Source organism: Ictidomys tridecemlineatus, chromosome 5, assembly GCF_052094955.1.
Source record: "Ictidomys tridecemlineatus isolate mIctTri1 chromosome 5, mIctTri1.hap1, whole genome shotgun sequence".
Lineage (NCBI taxonomy): Eukaryota > Metazoa > Chordata > Mammalia > Rodentia > Sciuridae > Ictidomys > Ictidomys tridecemlineatus.
The window spans coordinates 187,703,363-187,724,880 of NC_135481.1; the positions used below are offsets into that span (position 1 = coordinate 187,703,363).

Genomic DNA, 21,518 nt, shown 5'->3' on the forward strand with positions numbered 1-21,518 from the left:
ATTCCAGGCATGCACTACTCACATGGTGAAAGTAGTAGAAGGTCTGTCCTTATCTGTGTGTGCCTAAGGAGGGTTAGCAAGCAGCTGACGTTTATTGTCACCAACACCATGTGCTAGGAGCTGAGAGCAGAGACATGAGGACTGTCCTGCTTCCAAGGAGCTCACTGTCCAATGGAAGACATGACAGTAAGGAACAGGTACTGATGGCATGGATGAGGGCAACTGAAGCCTGCTCAGGATGTAAGAGTTCATCTGCTGCTCCGTCCAACCAGGCTCTGCACATGAGCTCTACATCAGGCCCTGGATGGAGGCTGGGAATACAGGACAAGCAAGACACTGTGCTCTCAGCTCTGTTTGCAGGGAGAGACTGTCAATAAAAGCTAGACTGACAGACAGACATTGAACTACAACTTTTAACAAATGTCTTGAGGAAAATGAATACTGGCAATAATGGGAAATGAATGGGAGCTGTGCTTAGGTGCAAGGGGTGAAGGGGTGGATTCAGGGAAAATTCTAAGGGTATGACATTTAACCTGAGATCAAGAGCTCGTAAAGGGAGCCTATTGGCAGAGGAGAGAGAGAATTCCAGTAAGAAGGACCAATGTACATGAAGGCCTGATGACATCGGGTGCTCAAGGACCTAACGAAGGGCAGTAGGCTGGAATTCAGTGGGAGAGGAGGAGGATGGGCTGGAAGGACACTAAGCAGATTGGAGGAGCAGGGCATGTGGGCAGAGGAAAGGAGCAATAATCGGCTGCTGAAGGGTATTAGCAGGAAAATACGAGAGTCCGATTTCATTTCTAAAGGACTCTAGGTCCTGTGAGAAGTGGCATGGGTCAGGTCTGGACTGGAGGAAAGCAGGGAGACCAGTTAGAAGACTATGGAATACTCAAGTCAGAGTAGAAGGTGTCTAAGAGCAGGGTGATGAGAGTAGAAATGAAGAAAGTTATTTAGACAAGGGAACTGTCAGCACATGCTCCTAGAGCAGTGTGGGGAGCTGGCGAGGAGTCCAAGATAACATCCAGATTTGGGTTTGAGCAAAAATGGGATATGGCAAAGTGGTTACTCATTCGAGACCACCAGGGGTGCTTAGGAAAGCCTCCTTTAGTCAAATGACATCAGAGGTGGGTTCTGAAGGCCGAAGAAAGTTTTCCAGACAAAATCTAAGAAGAAGGGTAAGAGGATATAAACAGGATGGCATGTTGGAAAACTATAAGCAGTTCAGTGCTAGAGGCCAGGTTGGTGGAAGAGATAGAGAGTCTGGCAGTGGCTGGTATATTCAGGGACCAGAAGGCCTTCCCAGGACAGTCAGTCGGTCCTTGACCAGGCTCACGGCTACGTCCTGATAGTACTTTGATGATATGTCCCATGTTTAGCTTTTTCTTAAGCTCTGCAATCTGGCAACCATGGACATGTGCTTTTGCCAGTGCTCCCTGGGGGTTCTCCTCTTTTGGTCGCTTCCTCATGAACACCTCCTCTCCAGCTCTGGGCTGCATGAGGTACTCTGCGTAGTGGAGGCAGGTTCACATCTGAGAGCAGCTATTCCTGTTGAAGATCTAATGAGAAGGAGGCACACAAAAGGCAGGCAAGCTGGCTAATTACAAAACTTCAAAGACCCCTGCAATCATGCCAGCAGAAAGGGAGAGCCATGTGCCCTTGGGTTATTTCTTTTTTCATGTTCCAGAAAAAAAGAGATGCTATACATCATCGTGTATACCAGGACAGGCTCTGAAGAGAGCATAATGGGATCTGTACTATAGCAGGGTTCTTTATGATGATGGCTTTGTGAGGGGTAGCTGAACCTGAGGATCCAGTGGAAGGGAGTGTGTTTTATTGGTAGGAAGAGCCCCACCAGTTTGGGGCTGATAGGACAAATCCCATGGCTGTGTGTATAGATAAATGCGGGCAGACTCTGTGGTAAGAACCACTTCTGAAGGACAGAAGAGTGATGGTTAGCAAAGGTCTAGCTGTTTTAAATGTCTCATTCTAGATGCACAATACCAGCATAACAGGAGAGGGGAAAAGAAAACCATAAGCAGACACATCTCAGATGAGTAATTGGATGGTAGCAAGACATCCAGCATTAAAAACAGAAGAAACCAAACAAAGTGAACTTAAAACATTAAATCTGTACAAATGTATAGTGTCTACATCTAGGACAACGGTAATGGCTTGTTTTGTTTTCCTCCATTTGTTTGCGATGATTCTTGTCAGATTTTATGCCATACACAGTATCTTAGATAAGACGGTGATGACACACTATTTTTCCTGATTACTTCTGGTGTACTTCTAAGAGCTTAAGATAGCACTGTGCATCCATCTGATGCAGGTTTGATAGTACTGTTTGAAAACAAAATTAAACGTCTGCTGAATAATGGGGCAGACACAGGCACCATGACAACAAACTGAAGTCAGTACCCGGAGGGGAGGGGAGATAGATAGTACCTGTGCCTGCCCCATTCCCACCCTCTTCTGACTTGGTGGGCTTCCCCAAATCCCACCTGGCCCTGTGCTGCTGTGGCTGGCCCCAGTTTGGTTTAGGCTCTTCCTTAGGCAGATAACTACTGTGGCCAATTTTATTACCAGGATTTTATTAAGTACCTACTGCAAGGCACTGTGTTAGCTCATCCATTTCACTTAAATCTCAAACTTTATATGCTGTAAAGTTCCCTCTTTAGCTTTTTAAAAGGCAGCTATAAATGAGTTGTGCTTAACTCTCCCTTTCTACCACTAATTCTTTTACATCTCTACTAGAGGATGGAGCCCCAAATTACACACAATGCTCAAGTGGGATTTTATCAGCCTGTTAGTCAGCATTTACTTTAAGACACTAAAAAATATAAAAATGCCCTCAGTGCCCATTATCACTTTCTCCATCAGCGGACTTTGTGACTCTAATTGAAAAGAAAAAGGCTGGCCTCCACAAATGGAAATAAATGTGTCTCTGGCGCATAGAAGAGAAGTGAGTAACGTGAAATGACAGGAACGGTGACAGTTTAGTTGGTGCTCTAATTTGGTTTGGGCCTCAGAAAAACACATAGTAAATTAAAGAGTGACTTACTCGTTCTTGTCCAGCTGTATCCCAGATTAGGAATTTATGTAGCTCATTTTGGTACTGGACAGTCTTGGTCATAAAAGATGCCCTATAAAGAGAGACCTAAATGATCAGAATACAATTATTTAAAGCACGTTTCCAGCCCCAGTTGGAAACATCACTTAGACTTAAAGCTCCAACTCCCAGCTCTACACTATATCCTAATTGTGTTCCTCTCCCAAGTATTTATGGGATGTTCAGATGCTGGCTGCATATTCTCTGCCCAAATAAAATAAAGTATTAGGCACTTCTGCCCAACACCAAGAAGGAAGAGTTCTTAAGACTTTTGATTGCTTAAGCTCCAGATCATTAGTCTCCCTTGCAAAACAGAGAAAATGTTATTCAAGATGTTACCATAAGAAAACTTTCTAAAAACCAGTATGTCCAGGAAATGAGTTAAAAAAAAAAAAGAAAAGAAAAAACAAAAAGGACACTTGGGTTTGTCCTGCCCCAAATCCCAAACTACACGCTCACATAAACTACTGAGTGAGAACTACTATAATGTTGAAGTTAATAAAATTAAGAAGCCAAACAAGGAGTTGAAAGAGGATTGAAGAAACAACAGTTGTTGCCAAGGCGATCTGATTCACCTTCAGCATCCCTTATGACACCTGGGTGTCAATAGCACAACAGGCTTCTCAGCTGAGATGCCACAGTAGCCCACAAGTTTCAACCAACTCTTGGTGCAGGAAGGAATCAGTTTGTAGATCATACTGTTTGTGCTGAGGAAGGCACTCTGTCCAAGGGGCTCTGAAGGCAGGGACTCTTATTATTTTGGGGATCCTGCACTTTTGGAGTATCTGGAGTAAGATAAGATGCAAAGCCTTTCTTTTCTGAAGAGCCATGGTAGCCCAAAGCAAGTGCTTGGACACTCCGGAGGCCTGGGGTCACAGGTTCAGGAGTCCTGCCCTGTGAGTGGGCCTGACTAATACTATCTTTTGCCCTCCACTTCACCTAGAGGGCAGCCTCCCAGGAAGTCCTGTCTTCCAAGCCCCTTATAGCATCCCAGTCTGATTTACAGAACCTAGAGATGACTGTTTTAAGTATGATGTATCCCTGAAAAGTTCCTGCACTAAAGCAGGAGTTGAAATGATAGCCATAACCTACTCAACAGACTGACCCATTTGATGTACTGAAAATATGAAGGGATTACTGGGTAGCAATTTGTAGGCAGGTGGAGTGTGGCTGGAGGAAGTGGGTCACTGGGAGCATGCCTTGGGAGATTTTGTATTTTGTTCCTGGCTCCTCCCATTCACTCTCTGCTTCCTGGCTGCCACATAAGGAGCAGCTTTCCCCTGCTACACTCTTTGCCATGATCTTCTATCTCACCTTGGGCCCAGAGTAATGGAGATAAATGACCATGGACTGAACCTCTGAAACTGTGAGCCAAAATAAACTCTTCCTCTTCTAAGTTGTTCCTGTAGCGTATTTTGGCCACAGTGAGGAAAATCTAACACAATGACCACGTCTTTCTTCTTTTCTAGTGATAATAAGCTTGCTGGGGGCAAGAGCAAAGTTGTACTCTTGAATCAAACCTAATCACTCCAAGCAAGACAATGAACTCAATGGTCAAGCATCTTCAAACATGCTGGGAGCTTCAAATGTTTTTGTAGAGATTTAAGTAATGGATAATCTTCAAGAAACTGAAAGTTGAAATAGAATGACTTTTGGAAGAATCACTGAGCTTAGATGAGTACCAGATGAGTACTAAAATCCTTAGTTTTAAAGCTTTCAAATATGATATAAGGAGTTTCTGGCAATATTTTCATGCATTTATGGCATGGTAAGCAGCCTCCAAAGGAGTGACTATAAGGAGTGAGTGAATCAGGAGGCAAAAATCACATTTATTGGACAGGTACTTTTTATTAGATATTTATTTGCTGAAAGTTTACCCCTTGGTATCCTTAGTGAAGTACTTTGTACATAGAAGATACTTAAGAGATGGTTATTGTACCAACAACTTCTGGTGACTCACTCTAATTAAATCAGGATGTGCAAAGTGATTTCTCACTTAGGAAAGATCTAAGTATTCAAAAAGCATTGTTTATTGTGAAGATTAAATAAGCTGATGTATGTGAAAGTGTTTTGTAAATTGTAAAGCACTATATCTATACAAGGTATTATCATTATTATTTAAACGTGGTTCCAGAAAATGTTTTAGTTTGGTTTGCAATTAGTCCTAAAAGCTTGCAACTCAACTGTCCATCAATTATGGCTGTGGTGTAACACTGAAGAGTGACCAGAGGCACCCAACAGAAGCCTGTTCACAGAACTATGGCAACTAATACATCCATTCTGACTGCTCAAAGGACAAGAGAAGTGTGCTTCACGTAGATCAAAAGCTGGCAATGGCAGAGGCGGTAAGTAAAAGACAATGTTTCACCACAGGTTCAGAACTCGCTGGAGCTCATCCTGCCTGCCAACCATTTCCTTTTAATGAAAGCAGACTTATCACTGAACCAGGATCCAGACAAAACAGCATTTCTGAGGTAATCAAAGTATCTGAAGAGTTAAACCCTCTCTGACTCTGGACCCTTCAGCACTCCTGCCTCGCACCTGCCACGCCTGCTTCCAGGCTTCTCTCAGGCCTTCTTGTGTTCACAGCTGTCTTCTTAAGTCTTTGCCCACTTCTCTGTCGGCTTCCCATCTTCTTCTCACTGGCACCACTCACCCACACTCCCAGTTCTTTAGTAATCCTGTGCATCTTGATTCAACTATGCAGAAAAGCCCTACCAACCTCTCTGTCTACGACTTCTGTCAAGTGGCAGGGTGCCTCCCTTGCTGGAGGAGAATCACAGTCCTTGTGGGTCAGCATGGAGATTTCACCCTGTGTCACATGGTGCCTTTTAGGCCTTCTCCCGTTGCATACAGCAATTATAACATACTCTTTTTTTTTTTCTTGGTGGTGTTGGTCATTGAACCCAAGAGGGCCTTGTGCATGTGTATATCACATTCTTATGTCTGCTGACAGCTTTGCCATTTCCCACTATCCTCCTCTTCAGGTACAAGCACATTCCAGCTTTTTCTAAAAATAAAGATTAAGGAATATGGTTTCCTAAAGCTCCCACGTCAACATTCCTAGGTCAAGAACAGGTGAAACTCTGCTGGCTGAGTGCTCCCCTCTTCTGACCCTGGCCGAGTCAGAGGTGCTTCTCTCTTGGTTTGTTCATCACTGCTGCCCTAGTTCCCCATCCTGGCATAGTGGGCTTGGGCCCCCGCAGTTATCAGGTGGGCCTCCCCTCCCCAGTCTCAAACCTGGCTTTACCCTCCACAACAGCCCCTCTTCTTTGGATGCTCTCCCATGGGTTCTCCCCTGGCCAGATGCTCCTCATTCCCAAGGTCTCTGCTCAAATGTCAATGACCTCAGAAACCTAGGCCACCCACCCAAACCGGGCAGCCTTCTAGCTGCCTGTTTCCCAACACATCATTATTATATAAATATAGTCATTTCATCTTCAGAGTACTGACTATAATGTCTCATTAGCTTGTTCGTTTTCTTTTTAAAAAAATTAACCTGTTCAATGTCTAACTCACTATTAAGAACCGAAGGACCTTGCCGTGGCTCCTCTTATGGAACAGGGGCATCTCCCTCACTGCTCTCCCCCTTGCTATCCTAGAACTCTAACTTACACTGCCCACAAGCTACTATAATCCCAATACTTCCTGAAGCACAACGAGACAAGTACCACTCAGGTATAGGTAAAGAGTCAAGATTAGAGGAGACTTGGGTCTTCACCTGTACCAAGGTTGTGGCATTTAGGGCCTGAGGAAAGTGGCTCAACTAGGGCGGGCTGGCTATGCTACATCCAGCATCCTGCTGCCTTATCCTGCTCAGCCACCAGCTTCAACCTCTCCCTACTCGAGCTAACAAGCAGTAAGTAGACTCCATTATGTCCCTCCATCACTCTGACCTCTGGAATTCCACTGAGGAAGGAGCCAGGGCACATCACAGGAGCCTCTGCTGCTCACTCACATGTTCTATCAGGAGCTGCTTCCTGGTGCCAGCCCCATCTCAGGTGGCCAGGACTAGAGGGCTACACCTCTCTTACCTTCCTCTCGGGCTGCACTTGTTTCCTCATAGCAACAGGCATGACTATAGACTTTTAAGAGACTGAAATCTTCAAAAACTAAATAGAAGTACCACGTGACATACCACGACTCAGTATTTGTTCAGAATTAAAATTAGCATACTTTAGACATCTGTGCATACTCAGGTTTACTGCAGCACAATTCATAACTGCCAAGTTAAGGAATCAGTCCGGTACCCATTAACAGGTAACCGGGTAGAGAAAAGATGGTACATATAGACAATGGAGCTTTATTCAGCTGTAAAGAATGAAATTATGGCATTTTATGGAAAATGGATGGAACCGGAGAATATCACATTAAGGTGAAATAAGCCAGACTCAGAGAGACAAAAATTCAATGTTTTCTCTCATATGTGAAAGCCAGAGGGGAAAAAAGGAAAAAAGAAAAAAAAAAAAGACAGATGTCATAAAAGTAGAAGGAAGACTACTTGGTAGAAGAAGGGTAGCAGGGAGAGGGAGGAGGAGACAGTAAGGAGGAACTGGGAGTGCAATGGATCCAATTATGTCACATGCACATAGAAATATGACACAAAGCCACTATTCTATAAGATTTTTATGCACCAATTAAAAAAAAAAACTGAAATCTTGACCTATCACATCTGTAAGAGTCATCTCCTCCTTTTCAGCTTTTGAGTTTTTTTTTTTTTTTTTTTTAATTGAGCTCAGGGGCACTCGACCACTAAGCCACATCCCCAGTCCTCATTTTTGTATTTTTTTTTAGAGACAGGGTCTCAGAGTTGCTTAGCATCTTGCCATTACTGAGGCTGGCTTTGAACTCGAGATCCTCCTGCCTCAGCCTCCCAAGCCCCTGGGAGATATCTTCTGTGTTTCCTGGAGAGGGTGTTTCCTGGAGAGGGTGTTGCCTGTTGTCTCTGGGTGGAGGCCACTGAGCTCTGGGGTAGCCGCAGGGCAGAACTCCTGCCTGGCTCAGCCATGAAATCTCTTGTTATAGCTTCAGTCTCATCTGTGGAGGATGGTACTCTCCCCATCTGATTTACTTTACTTTAACTACACAGCACAGGTACTTCACCATACTCAATGTGGCCAAGCTGGGTTTATCTTCATCCAGCCCCCAAACTGTCTAAATCTCAAGTTCTCAATGGTTGAAGTATGTCTGCCTTCCACAGATCAGAAACTAGTCTGTAACTATTCTTTGTTACTTGCATTCAATTTTTTAGTAGAGCTGCCTGGTTCTTCATTTTATATTTCATTTACATTTGAACCTCAACCTCTGAAATAAATTAAAAAGCTGGTCCTTAATCTTTGTGCAGGACTATGACAATTTTTTCCTCCCATTGTTGGTCAAACTTCAGATCACTCCTTTAACGTTCAAGTTAAATGATGCAAAGGGCATGATAACTTTAATACCTTGCTTTCTGAAAATCAGGCAATGGCTCCCTGCCATTCAAATGATACATTTTTATTTTCCAGCCTGCCATTTACTTGTCTGATAACCTTATTTTTCACTACTAAACTGTCTCTCTTCAGTCTGCCTAGGCAGATCTTATTAGCTCTTTAATCTAAAATCCCTACTAGCATTATTTCCTAAAGCTAGACTGCCTTTCATAGACTTCTCCATTTTTCATGACATTCTAAAAATATGATTCTCATGTACACCAAGTAGTCATGATCTTTGGTCAGAGTACGTGTTCCCAATGAAAATACTTGCTACAAGGCATTTCAAAAATTTCTTTATCAGCACCAACTTGTTTGGTTCTCCTTAAACATAGATATGCGACAATATCACATTCCAGAACTTTTCTCAATTATGAGCTGCTTTCTTTGAATGGCATATGGGATTCTGTTGTCCCTATAATGGTAGGTATTGTTTTGAGGATGACCAATTAACAAAAGACAAAAATTTCTGAACACTTTATATCTCACACAATCCGTGAATCTCTCTCATACACACACACACACACACACACCAAACAGTGCTGGATGTGGTGGTGCATGGCTCAGGAGGCTGAGGCAGGAGGATCACAAACTTGAGGCCAGCTTCAGCAACTTAGCAAGGCCATAAGCAACTTAGAGAGACCCTGTCTCAAAATAAAAAAGTAAAAAGGGCTGAAGATGTGGCTCAGTGGTAGATTGAACCCAAGGGTTTGGGTTCAATCCCCAGAACCCTTTCCACCCTGTGGTGGGGTGGGGCGGGGCAGGGCAGGGCAATAGCAACATTGAGATATGAAAAGACCAGACAAATGTGAAATCTAGTAGTTCTTCTAACAGGGATACCATGGTACCTTCAAGGAGGTTTAGAATGGTGCAAAGAACTTGGCAGATGCTCACAAGTTTCAGCAGGATACAAGGGTACAACCAAGAGAAGTCGTCTTCTGAGTACCCATCAATTCAATTACTCAGATGCATTCCATAGTCACAAACATCGTAACCCTTTCTTGGAACTCCAGCATCTCTGAGACTAGAACTAAGGGTTAACTCATCACTCTGCACAGGGCTTTCTTCAAATGGTTGCTACCTACTTAAACAGAGGAGTGCACAGACTTGTATAGGATCATGGTTACCCCAAGGAAATTCTTTATTACTTTCAACCCTTTGGTATAACACATTCAAAAAACTTTTGGAAAACAACACTGAGGAAAATATATATATAAACATGAAGACAATTAAACAACAAAGAGTTTAGCTTCCCCCTTCTTAATTTTGTCAAGAATAACTCACAAACACAACCCTTTCACAGATGAATAATAAAACCAACAATGATAAAGTCAGCTGCTTCCCTTGAAGTTCACTGCTGCAGGCACTCTTCTCAAACTTTCATGTGCGTGACCCCGTTTAATCTAAAGCCCATTTCTGGGTTGGGCTCAAGCCATCACCACTGTGTGCACAGGACACTTCAGAGTCAGAGCCAGTGCATGGAGCAGCTAGGGTCCAAGGCCGGACAGCTGGGCCCCCAGCCTGCATTCTGAACAGCAGTATTGTAGGGCCATCTCACATGTCCCTGAACACACGGCAGAACACTGGGCATTCAGGAAGAGTAAGACCCATTACTCTCCTTGAGAGATTGATAACCCCTTGAGAGGGGCTGGTCAAGTGAAGAGATATAAAGGCAAAAATATTCTGGGAGTTGACAGAAGAATGGACAAAAAGACTGAAAGCAGAAAGGCAAAGCCAAGTCTAAGTGTACAGGAGAGTGGCATGCCAGGTGTGGGAGGCTGAATAATTCCCCACTCCCACTCCAGGTCCACAACCTAACCCCAGAACCTGTGATAGGCGACCTCAGATGACAAAAGGGACTTGTCAGATGTGACTAAGGTATAAGCCTTGTTATGGGGAAAGGATATTGGATTACTAGGCAGGCCTGATGACATCATAAGGTTTTTGAAATTTTAAAAACTTTAACAAAAGGGACCAGGAAAAGAAGTCAGAGGACAAGATAATTTGGGGATGGAGATGGGAATGATGGGCTGTGAATGATGGGCAGAAGGGGCCACGGCAGGCACTAGAAGCTGAAAAAGGTAATAGAGTTGATTTTATATGGTACACAGATAAGCACTTTTTATATATGGATTGTTAAGTATTGTCTGGAATAAATAAAATAGATTCCTATCAGAGCCTCTGGAAGGAACCAGCTTGGCCAACACCTTCATTTTAAATCAGTGAAACATTCTGGACCTTTGACCTCCAGAACTGTAAAAGAATAAATCTGTGTTCTTTTAAGCCATAGTGTTTGTTGTGATTTGTTACAGCAGCAAGAAGAAATGCCAGAAAAGCTTCAGAGACGAGAGGGACTTTGAACTGAACCTGGAAGTTCAGAAGGGTGTTGGCTGTGCAGATGGTAGGGCAGAGTGACATCAGGAACCAAAGCAGAGAACTTAACGATCAATATATAATAAGTACTTATTTGTGTACCATATAAAATCAACTCACATGCAATATTTTGGAAAAGAAAGCTAAAAGTGAAGTGGGCCACAGAGAGGTGAGGGAAGGGATGCTTCTCTTTGACTAATTTTAGAAAGTGACTCTCCCAGAGCTCATGGCCATAATAACTGGTGGGTGAGCAAGGGGAATTTGTCTTTAAGGACCTTTTAGGACAGAAGCAGAAACACAGATGTAGGTAGGGACTGGAGAATATATTTTAAGAGCAGGGCAAGATGGAGGGAGTTGGACTGGGAAGGCAGCATGGGAGGGAAGCAACGTAAGTGGAAAGAATCCTGGACAAAGATGGGGTAGGCTTCAATGGCAGGAAGGAACAAAAGGGACAGTTTGAGACTGATACATGGAAGTCACAGGATTTTGACTGGGATGAGGGAAAGAATTCTGAGCCAACTGAAGCAGGCTTCTGAGAGTAAGCTCAGGCAATGTGCAGTGAACTATTTCAATCGTTTCCAAATTATAACTGTACCACTTAATTTTTTGAAGAGGTAATACACTCATCTGCTTCAATATCCCAAATACACAAAATAGGTATATACTAAAAATGTCTCCCTCCTATTCCTTCAGTTAGTCTCTTCCTCTTCTTGGAAACTTGAATTTTATCAGGGTCTTTCTGAAATATTTCGGGTTTATAAAGCACATGTACACATAATTTCTCCTGTGCCCTCCTTTATCTTTTCTAAACACAGATGGTAATATACACTCCATGCCTTTGATTTTTTTTCACTCAACACTATACCTCAGAGATCATCTGATGTGAATACAGAGTTTCTCCAGATGGATTTTTTCCTTTGTTATATTACCTTGAGGGCTTGCACTATAATTTATATCATCAGATCCCTACTGATCAGCGATACTGCAAGTATTAACCTTGTACAATTTTTACCCCGTGTTTGGAATGTACAGGCGCTTATCAGTACAGTCCTGGAAGTGGAATTACTGGGCCAAACAGTATGAGATAATAACACACTGGCTAAGAACACAGAGTTAGAAAACCCAGCTTATTAGTTTCACTACCAGCTGTATACTACCAGTCAAGCCCATTAACCTCTCTGTAATTACCTCAGTTCTCTCACCAAAACACTTCACAACTGTCCCCCAAAGACCATGTGGTAAAGGTTGGGTCCCCAGAGTGGTACTACTGGGAGGTGCTGGGGACTTTCAGGATGTGAAGCCCAAAGGTAGGGTTAATGGGGATGCACTCAGAGGGGACTGTGGGACCCTTTCCCTCCCTTTTAGATTACCAACCATGAAGTGAGTGATTTGCTCGACCACTCACTCCCCCCATGATGTGCTACTTTGCCACAGGCCTGACGCAACAGAGCCCGTTTATCATGGATGGGAATCTCCAAGACTGTGAGCCCAAATAATCCTTTTCTAAGTATTTCTGAGTATTTTGTTAAAGTGATGGGAAGCTGACCAACACCATCATGGGTCCTTATTTGTACCGTAAATGCAGAGTGTAGATAGATTTTTGGGCCAATAAGTTGAGATTTCAGATCCTCATGTTATTATGACCAAAACCATTTCTATAACCCCTGGAAGTTCCCTCCTGCCCATTTCCAGTTAATTCTTGATCCCTGAGCAAACCATGGAATCTATAAAAAATATAAGCGCTAGAAATTAGAGGACAGTAGATGCAATTATTTATATGGCAGTCCTTCCGTCTTTTCTCATGGTGCTGGGGATTGAACATGAAGTCCCGTGTGTGCTAGGCAAGGGCTACACCACCACGCCCCGCGTGCCTGGCCCTGTGGTGGGTTTTAAGTTTCCCATCTGTTGTTCTGCTCCTCTTAAATGCACGGGGCCCCATGTTCAATCTTTTGAATAAATTACTTTTTTTTTGTAGCCTACCTCTTTCATATTGAATTTTTAGCTATATTTCTTTGTGTTTATTTTTTCAATGGTTTCTCTGGAGATTATAATATGCGATTTTAAATTTTAGTCTACTTCCAAATAATATACTATTTCATGAAAAACCTAAGAAACTGACAGTCTAATTCCATGTATTCCCTTCCCACCCACTGTGCTCTTGTTGCTTTACATTTAACTTTTTCACATGTAACAAATACAACAATACAATTGTTACTTTGCTTTACAAGCCAATAATTTTTTAAAGAATTTCTTTTTAGAATTGGATACAGGTCTATTATAGACAAATTCTCAGCTTTTGTCTTTCTGAGAATATCTTCATTTTTGAAGGAAATTTTTACTGGATAGAGAATTTTTGGTTGGCAGCTTTTTTTTGTTTTTTGTTTTAAATACTATGCTAAAGATGACATGTAATTATCCCTGGCCTCCACTTTTTCTGCTGAAAAGTCAGTGATGATTCTCATCACTGTTCTATAGATCACCTGCTTTTCACACCTCTTTTGATTGTTTTTAAGATTTGCTATTTATTTTTAGTTCCCAGTAGTTAGACTGTAATATACTGACGCTGTGGTTTGTTGTGTATTTATCCTGATTAGGGGCTGCAGATATTCTTGGATTTGTACATGGTCACTTTACCTTTTGATTTGTTTTTTCTACTCCCTTTCTCCTTCTAGAAGCCTAGTGTGTATATGTGAGCTTGACAACATACAAGGCTCTTGGGATTTTATTTTATATTTTACATCTTTTTCTTCTCTTTGTATTTCCATTTGGATACTTTCTACTGACTTGACTCTGGACATGTTACCAGATGAGCTTGACAGCAGATGAATGCAGCAGTAGAAAGAATGAGAACCTTGCCAAGGAGCTGAGGGATCTTGGCTCTCTGGTTTTACCCCTGTGTTCCTGGGCCTGGGCTGTGGTGGCCCCATGGTCAGGAGAGGCAGGGAGCCCTGTGGAGAGGTTGTTTGGAGAATTACCTGTCTCTGAAGGCATAGCCTGAGTGTTCCCATCCAGGGAGGATTCTTTCTTGTGTCAGTAGAGGCTGAGAGAAGCCATGAAATTCTTCTGAATGGCTGTCACTTTGTAAAATCTAGTTCATTTAGGTTGTTTGTATATTTGGCTAATGGGCCTTAAAAAAAAAAAATCTTGCCTGTTTTGGTTATATGGATTTGTGCCAGTCTCTGTGATATGGGTGAACTGAGGAGGATGTGAAGTTACTTCAAGGACTGGTTTTTTTTTTTTTTTTTTTTTTGGGGGGGGGGAATTGGGGACTGAACCCAGGGGTGCCTAACCACTGAATGACATCTCCAGTCCTTTTTCATGTTTTATTTAGAGACAGGGTCTTGCTGAGTTGCTTAGGTCCTGGTTAAGTTGCTGAGGCTGGCTTTGAACTCACAATCCTTCTGCCTCAGCCTCCTGAGCCATTGGGATCAAGAGTGTGTACCATCATGTCTGGCAAGGACTGTTATTATATTTAAAGAATATAATAAGGTAATTATTATGACTATTATTATATTTTGAAGGATTTTACCCATTGTCCTTCATAGTGACTATACCTACAATAAAGGATGCTTTCTTTTATTGAGAAGGCAGGGCCAAGGCTTTAAGGAAGTGAAATTAGTAGCAATTAGGAAGAGTCACAGGGATGACTGAGTTGAAACAACAGTCACTTGGAGTCACTTGGAGAAAGATGACCCTCAGATCTGTGGGAGGGCATTAAGTCCCCTAGGAAAGCTCACAGCTCTGCAAGAAATCATTACTGTTCCAACATCTTAGGGGTACACACTGAGGCTGAGAACCAGGAGGAAGACCCTGAGAGGCAGAAAGGAAACTCAGAGGCATGTCCCAGGTAACGATTAAAAAATATTATCAAGATAATGTCAGAAGCTTGTAGAGAAAATAACAGATATTATTACAAAAATCTTACAGAACATTGTTTTGAAATTGAGCAACTATTTTGGGCTGTGGATATAGCTGTGATCATTTCAGATAAGGTTCCTCTTCTCATAGAACTTATAATAGGGTGGTGGGGATAGAACAATAAGTATAATAGATAGTACTATGAAGATAATAAAACACTGTGTGGTGAACTGTGAATAAGTGGCAATCTGAGAAAGAATGGTGGGAAAATCTCTTGGATGAACACTAAAAGGTAAGAAAATCCAAACATGTAAATATTTGGAAGGAAGAAAACATTTCAAAAGGGAAAAAAGTAAAAGCATAAGTCAGGTTGAGAGAGAGAGAGTATCAGGTGTTTGGAAAGAAGGTGCATGTGGCCAAAATGCAGTGAGAAAGGAAGATTAAAAAATCCTGGAGAAGACAAATCACCAGCAATGGCTAGAGGTGCTGGAAAACAGGGTTCAGAACTGCCAGTGGTTGGAAACTGAGAAGGCTACTTTGGAAGGAAGGAGCTACAGAGCTGCAAAGCCATTCACAAACCTTCCCAAATCCACAGCTGGTTCCCAAATTACATACAACTAGGAGACTACAAGGAATCCAGGATACAAAAACAGCTGGAAGGCTGGAAAAATGCTGAGCAGAGATTTTTGGCTGCTGCCAACAGCAGGGAAGAAGGGTTGGGAGTCTGAATTTTGCCAAGTTGAAGAGGCTCACTCAACATCATTAAAACCCAGATATGCCACACCTTAGAAGTAAAGATGATGACTCAGGAAGAAGGATTTACCATACAGGGAAGGGCAACACTCCAACACAACCATCTTAGCAAAGTGTACAATCACACTTCCACAAGTTCAAGACAATTAGCTCACAGTTTAACTTTTAGCTAAAACAAAATAGCACTCTTCAAGAGAACCTAAAATCTCACATTTCCTGCAGTATTCAGTATACAATTAAAAACAAACAAACAAACAGATGTGCAAAGAAAATGTGACCCAAGGTTAAGAGAAAAACAGTAGATAGTAGTAGAACCTGAGATGATCCATATGTTGGAATTAGTGAGATACGGATGTTAAAAACTAGGATCTAAAAGAGGAGTCACATTTAATGAGTAAATAAGAAATCTAAACATAGGAAACATAAAAATTTAGAATTCAGGGAAAAAATCTGGGGGGAAAAAGCCCACAAAAAACAAATACAGGAAAACAAAACCCCAAACAAACAAAAACTCCCACTGGATAAACTGAACAGAATACTGGAGACAGGTGAAGAAAGGATCAACTGAACTTAAAGACAAATCAATAGAAATTATGATTTCTATAGAGAGAAAAAATATGGAGGTGGGAAAATCCAGAACCTGAGCATCTCATCTAGCAGTTTAACATATATATGATTAGTTTCCATAAGTAGAGCAAGATAATGCAGTGGAAAAAAATATTTAGAGAAATACTGACTGCAGATGTCCCAAATTTTGTGAAAATCAAATTTCAGACCAAGCAATTCAGTTAACCCAGGGTATATTACACACTTGGCATATTATGGTAAATTGCAGATAAAGAGCAGACTTTCAAAGCAGCCAGAGGAAAAAAGGACACATTACATATACCAGAAGTATTAGGGATGACAGGCCATTCAGAGAAACAACGGAGGCCATGATAGAATAAAATAACATATTTAAAGTGCTGAAAGAAATAAAAAAAAAAAAACACCCAGAAATCTATATTTAGCAAGCTGTCTTTCAACAGCGAAGATGGAGCTCTCCACAGGAGTTTAAGTCCTTTATAATTTTTACGTGTTGGAAGAAATTGAAGGACAAAAAAAAAAAAAAAAAAGATAGCAATTTGAAGGCTAGTTAGAAGAGGATGAGCATGAAACACCTAAAAGGTGGACAGGCGTGATGACTGGGACACCAAGGACAGACTATGAAGACAAAAGGTATAAGCTGTTAAAGCAGGATGTGAATACTGAGCACTCAGAGGCTCCTTCCTCAGATCTGTAATTTGGATTAATAAACCACTTAATAATTCCAGTGGGACAGTGGGTGCACGGAGTACCCCAGAGCTAGTAAAATGGCAGTAAAGTTGTACTTCAATATATTCAAAGAAAAGATGAAGCTTTACAGCCACCAGAACAACAAACATCCAACAATTTTAGTGGGTCTCAAATTTATCTTAAATCAACAATCTTCTGCTTGGATTAATGTCTTGATTAAATATCACAATGCAAAACAGCAGCACATTAAGTAAAAGATTTGCAGCTGGTAAACATGACTAGGAAATTTATAAGTATACTGTATATTCTTATGCAGTACAATTTTTCTTTCGCTTGTTCAGGCACTGTTATTTAAATAAACCTGGAGTACCTAAAATAGAATTCAGGTTTACAAGATGAAAGCTGGCAGTAGAAATGTGTGTTTTGGAGAAGTACAAAAATCTCAAGAAAGAAAAATATAGATAACATGTTTTATGCATCTTGTTTAGTGAAAGAGCTGTGGTTAGAATGGTCTAAAGCAGCAGGTGCAATGGATATTGCCATACACAGTATGAATTTTGAAAGCAGGATGCTTACCACTAGTAGTAACAAAAACATTTAGCATTGTTTTGATTCTCATTTATAATAAAATATTGGGAAGGGCTGATGAATTTCTGTTAAAAGCTGCTTCTCTATGTTACACGTAACAGATGGTAAGTATTTTACAGTTTTGTTTAATAAATCATGCATTTAAATGAAGTCAACAAAAAGGAAATATAAGAATATGCAATTTTGACATTAAAGTTAGTCTTAAAATGTAAGTAAAATAAGGAATGTGTCCTAGGGATAGGTGGAGAGAATGTGAGGCAGACACCATCAGAAAAACAAATTCTAAGGAAATCTGCCACCAATAATCCTAAATATATGAAATGCTAAAAGTTCTTTCAGCTAAAGGTAAATGACATGGGACAAAAGCTCAATTTTATAGGAAGGAAGGAAGAGCAACGGAAATAGTAATAAGTGTGTAAAATAGTTATTTTTTATTCTTCCATTTTCCTTCTTGCTCCTAATAATTATTTACTTCAAAGTTGCTATTAGGTAGGCTAAACATGTAGTCATTCACGGTGGGGGGTAGGCAGTGTCACAGTGTCACTGTGACACTTTGGGGTATCAAAGACTGACAATAGTCAGGAATGCCCATTCAGGCAGAATAAAGCAAAAAGTCTGGGTTGGTAGAACCCTGTGCCCCTGAAGATGGGATCAAGAACACAACAGTATAATTTTTCACATCAAACAACTAGTTCTTTCAATGACACTAGGGGTGGGTTGGGAAAGAATACTTTACAGTGAAACAAACAACAATTTTTAAAAATCTGAAACAATCTCCAATTTATAGAAGTTTCAAAGTACAAATTTGAGTTGTTTTTCCTCAGCTAGTTGAGAAATGTTTTAAGTACAGGATTTACTTATGAACCATTTTGATAGCAAACTGCCTATTACCTTTGAATGTCAGTGAACATTTTCTACATGCAAGATTATTTTTCCGATATAAACAAAATCCAAATTGTAACATTAACAGATGTGGAGATGCCTTCTATTCCTCAAAATCCATTTGAGTTTTGCCAAGTGTCCTAATACATTCTTCTAGCAAAACATACAGTCCAAAACCACACGTTGCATTTAGGTGTTATGACTGTTCAGCGTCTCCAATCTGGATCAGCTTTATTTATTTACTTATTTATTTATTTTTTTAAGGAGGCCTTGGAAAAGAAGGAAGAAAAGAAGGCCTGTCCTTGACTTTTTAGACCTTGAATCTTTGGAAGATCATGAATTGTTTCATCAAATGTTTTCCCATTTGTTTGTCTGATGTATTAGATAGAGGTAATTTAAACTTTAGAAATTAAATTTATGTTGGTTCTAAATTATGCTCGTGTGTGTATGTATGTGTGTGCAAGGGAGGAAGGGTTTTTCCTTCAAGGGAAAGCTTACTCCTTGTCCCAGAGTCTGGAATGGGTTTAGCCATGGGCAGGTGAGCGGAGGGCAGGTCCATAGACTCAGCATATCCCCCTTGCTTTCTCCCTATCACATGCTCCAGAGAAGTAGATGTCTGCTGTGGGCGCACACAGGCAGCCTAGGGAGAAGCTCACAAGGTGGAGGACTGAGGAACTGAGGAACAAGGCCTCCAGTAAACAGACCTACGAGTCAGCTGATATGTTAGCTCTAGCCAACCCTTCAGTTAACTGGAGCTCTGGATGACATGTGGATCACAGCACCATGACAGACTCTGAACCAGAGTCACATCAGCCAGGCCCCTTGAATTCCTGATCCACAAAGAACTTGAGATAACAAATGATTGCTGTTTTAAACTGCTAAGTATTGGGATAATTTGTTACCAAAATATACAATAGAGTAATCCACTGCACTAACAGAATGAAGCAGAAAAATATTAGCATCTAAAACAGATGCAAAGAAGTATTAAGACAGAATTCTTAATAAATTCTTAATAAAACTTCCAGGAAACCAGAAACAGAATCTTCTTGAATGTAATAATGGGCAACCTACAATAAACACTGCACTATATACTACTGAAAATATTCAATGGTATAATATTGAATGTTTTTCCCAGAGGGATGAGAAAATTCAAAGATTTTTCTTCTTTTTCAATAGACACTAGAAGTTTTAGATAGTGCTATAAGGCATGGGGGGGGCGGGAGTGGAAGAAAGAAAGAAAAGAAAAACACAACAAAAACAAAAAATGAAAGAGAAACAAACAAAAAAGACCTCCCAAATAAAACAAAGACTACAAGGAAATGGAAAAAGTAAAACTATATTTTTAGAAAACATAATTGCGTATGCAAAGACTCCTGAGGAATCATGTATAATACAAGATAGCTACTAGTACTAAAAAGTGAATTAAACATTAAAAAGTATCCCAAGTCTATAACAATGACCAAAAAAATGGCATTTTACATGTAAGCAACAAGCAATTATAAATGAAAATGAAAAAAATACAATGCCATTTGTAAATTAAAAAAAAAAAACAACTGAATACCTGAGGACAAATTGAACAAAAATACTTTTACACTTTCACTAAAAACCACAAGAAAGTGCAGAGAGAAAATAAAGAAGACCTAAGTAAACGGAACATGAGATACCATGCTCAAAGATCAAAAGCTTTCATATAATTTTTGACTCAAAAGCTGTTCGGTGAGAGGAATGTCTTTCAGCAGGTGAGCCTAGGACAACTGAACAAGCGCATGGGAGAACAATGAACTTTTCACAGTGAATAAAAATCAATCTGAGATGAATCAAAGAACTAAATACAAAATTAAAAACAGGAAGACTATAGAAGAAAAATATCTTTGAGAACTTAAGGCAGGTAGATCATTAACGGGGAATAAAAAAGTTGTGAACCAAAGACAAAACTGATGACTTGGACTCCATTAACTTTAAAACTACGCTATTAGAAATATTATCAAGAAAATGAAAAGGCAAGCTATAGAATGGGAGAAAATATTCACAATGAATGTATCTCATGAAAAAGGTTATCTGAACATATAAGGAATTTCTATAAATTAGTAAGAAATAAGATAAAAATAATTTTAAAAACAGGTAAAAGACTTCAACAAGCAACTTCATAAGAATATAAGTGACAAATTAGCATTTGCAAAGATGCTTAAACATTATTAATCACTTGGGAAATACAAATTAAACACAATGAGACATCATTCTATACCCACTAGGAGGAATGAAGTTAAAAAGATGGTATCAAATACTGATGAGGACTAGAGCACACAAAAGCTCTGCGATGGAGACAGGGTATTGTGGTTAGTTATGAGGTGTCCCTCAAAAGCTTGTGTGTGAGACAATGTAAGAAGGTTTAGAGGTGAACCACCGAGGTATGAGAACCTTACCCCAATCAATAAATTAATCCCGATAGGGATTAACTGAGTGATAAATGAAGGCAGGTAGAGGAGGCGGGTCCCTGGGGGTATGTCTTTGGGGTACATATTTTGTCTTTGGCCAGTGGAGGCTCTCTCTGTATCCTAGTGCCACAACCTAAGCCTCTTTTCTTCACCACACTCTTTCTCTGTGATGTTCTGCCTCACCTTGAGCCCAAAACTACAGAGCTGACCACTTATGGACTGAGACCTCTGAAACCCTGAGCACCGAAATAAACTTTTCCTCCTCCTAAAATTATTCTTGTCAGGTCATTTGGTCACAGCAACAAAAAAGCTGACTAAAACATATGGTATAGTGATACAACCACCTTGGATAGCCATTTAGCAACTTCTTAGAACATTATCTATGCATTTACTCTAAGAACTGGCAATTCTTCTACTACTTACCCAAAGGAAGTGAGAACCTATGTACACAAAAAGAATTTTAGAAGAGCCAGGTTTAGTGGTGCACTCCTGTAGTCTTAGTGGCTTGGAAAGCTGAGGTAGGAGGATTGAAAGTTCAAAGCCAGCCCCAGGGAACTTGGTGAGGCCCTAAATAACGTAACAAGATGTTGTCTTAAAATAAAAATAAGTAAATAAAAAGGAGTGGGAATGTGACTAAGTGGCCCTGGGTTCAAACCCTGGTACAAAAAATAACACAAAACAAAACAAAAATCCAATCTGTAAAAGAATGCTCATAGCATCCAGATTCATAATAGTTAAAAATTGGAAACAAGCTGGGCTTTGGTGGTGCACCCCTGT

The 21,518-nt window shown here is 40.6% G+C and overlaps 1 protein-coding gene across 1 annotated transcript in view; it reads right to left on the reverse strand.

Annotated features, from left to right (window-relative positions):
• Rab22a (RAB22A, member RAS oncogene family) overlaps positions 1–21,518 on the reverse strand; it is a 57,218-nt gene that overhangs the window by 12,590 nt on the left and 23,110 nt on the right. The window contains exon 3 of the mRNA XM_078051879.1: positions 3,062–3,143. Coding sequence (XP_077908005.1) covers positions 3,062–3,143 — 82 coding nt within the window. The remainder of the gene's footprint in view (positions 1–3,061; positions 3,144–21,518) is intronic.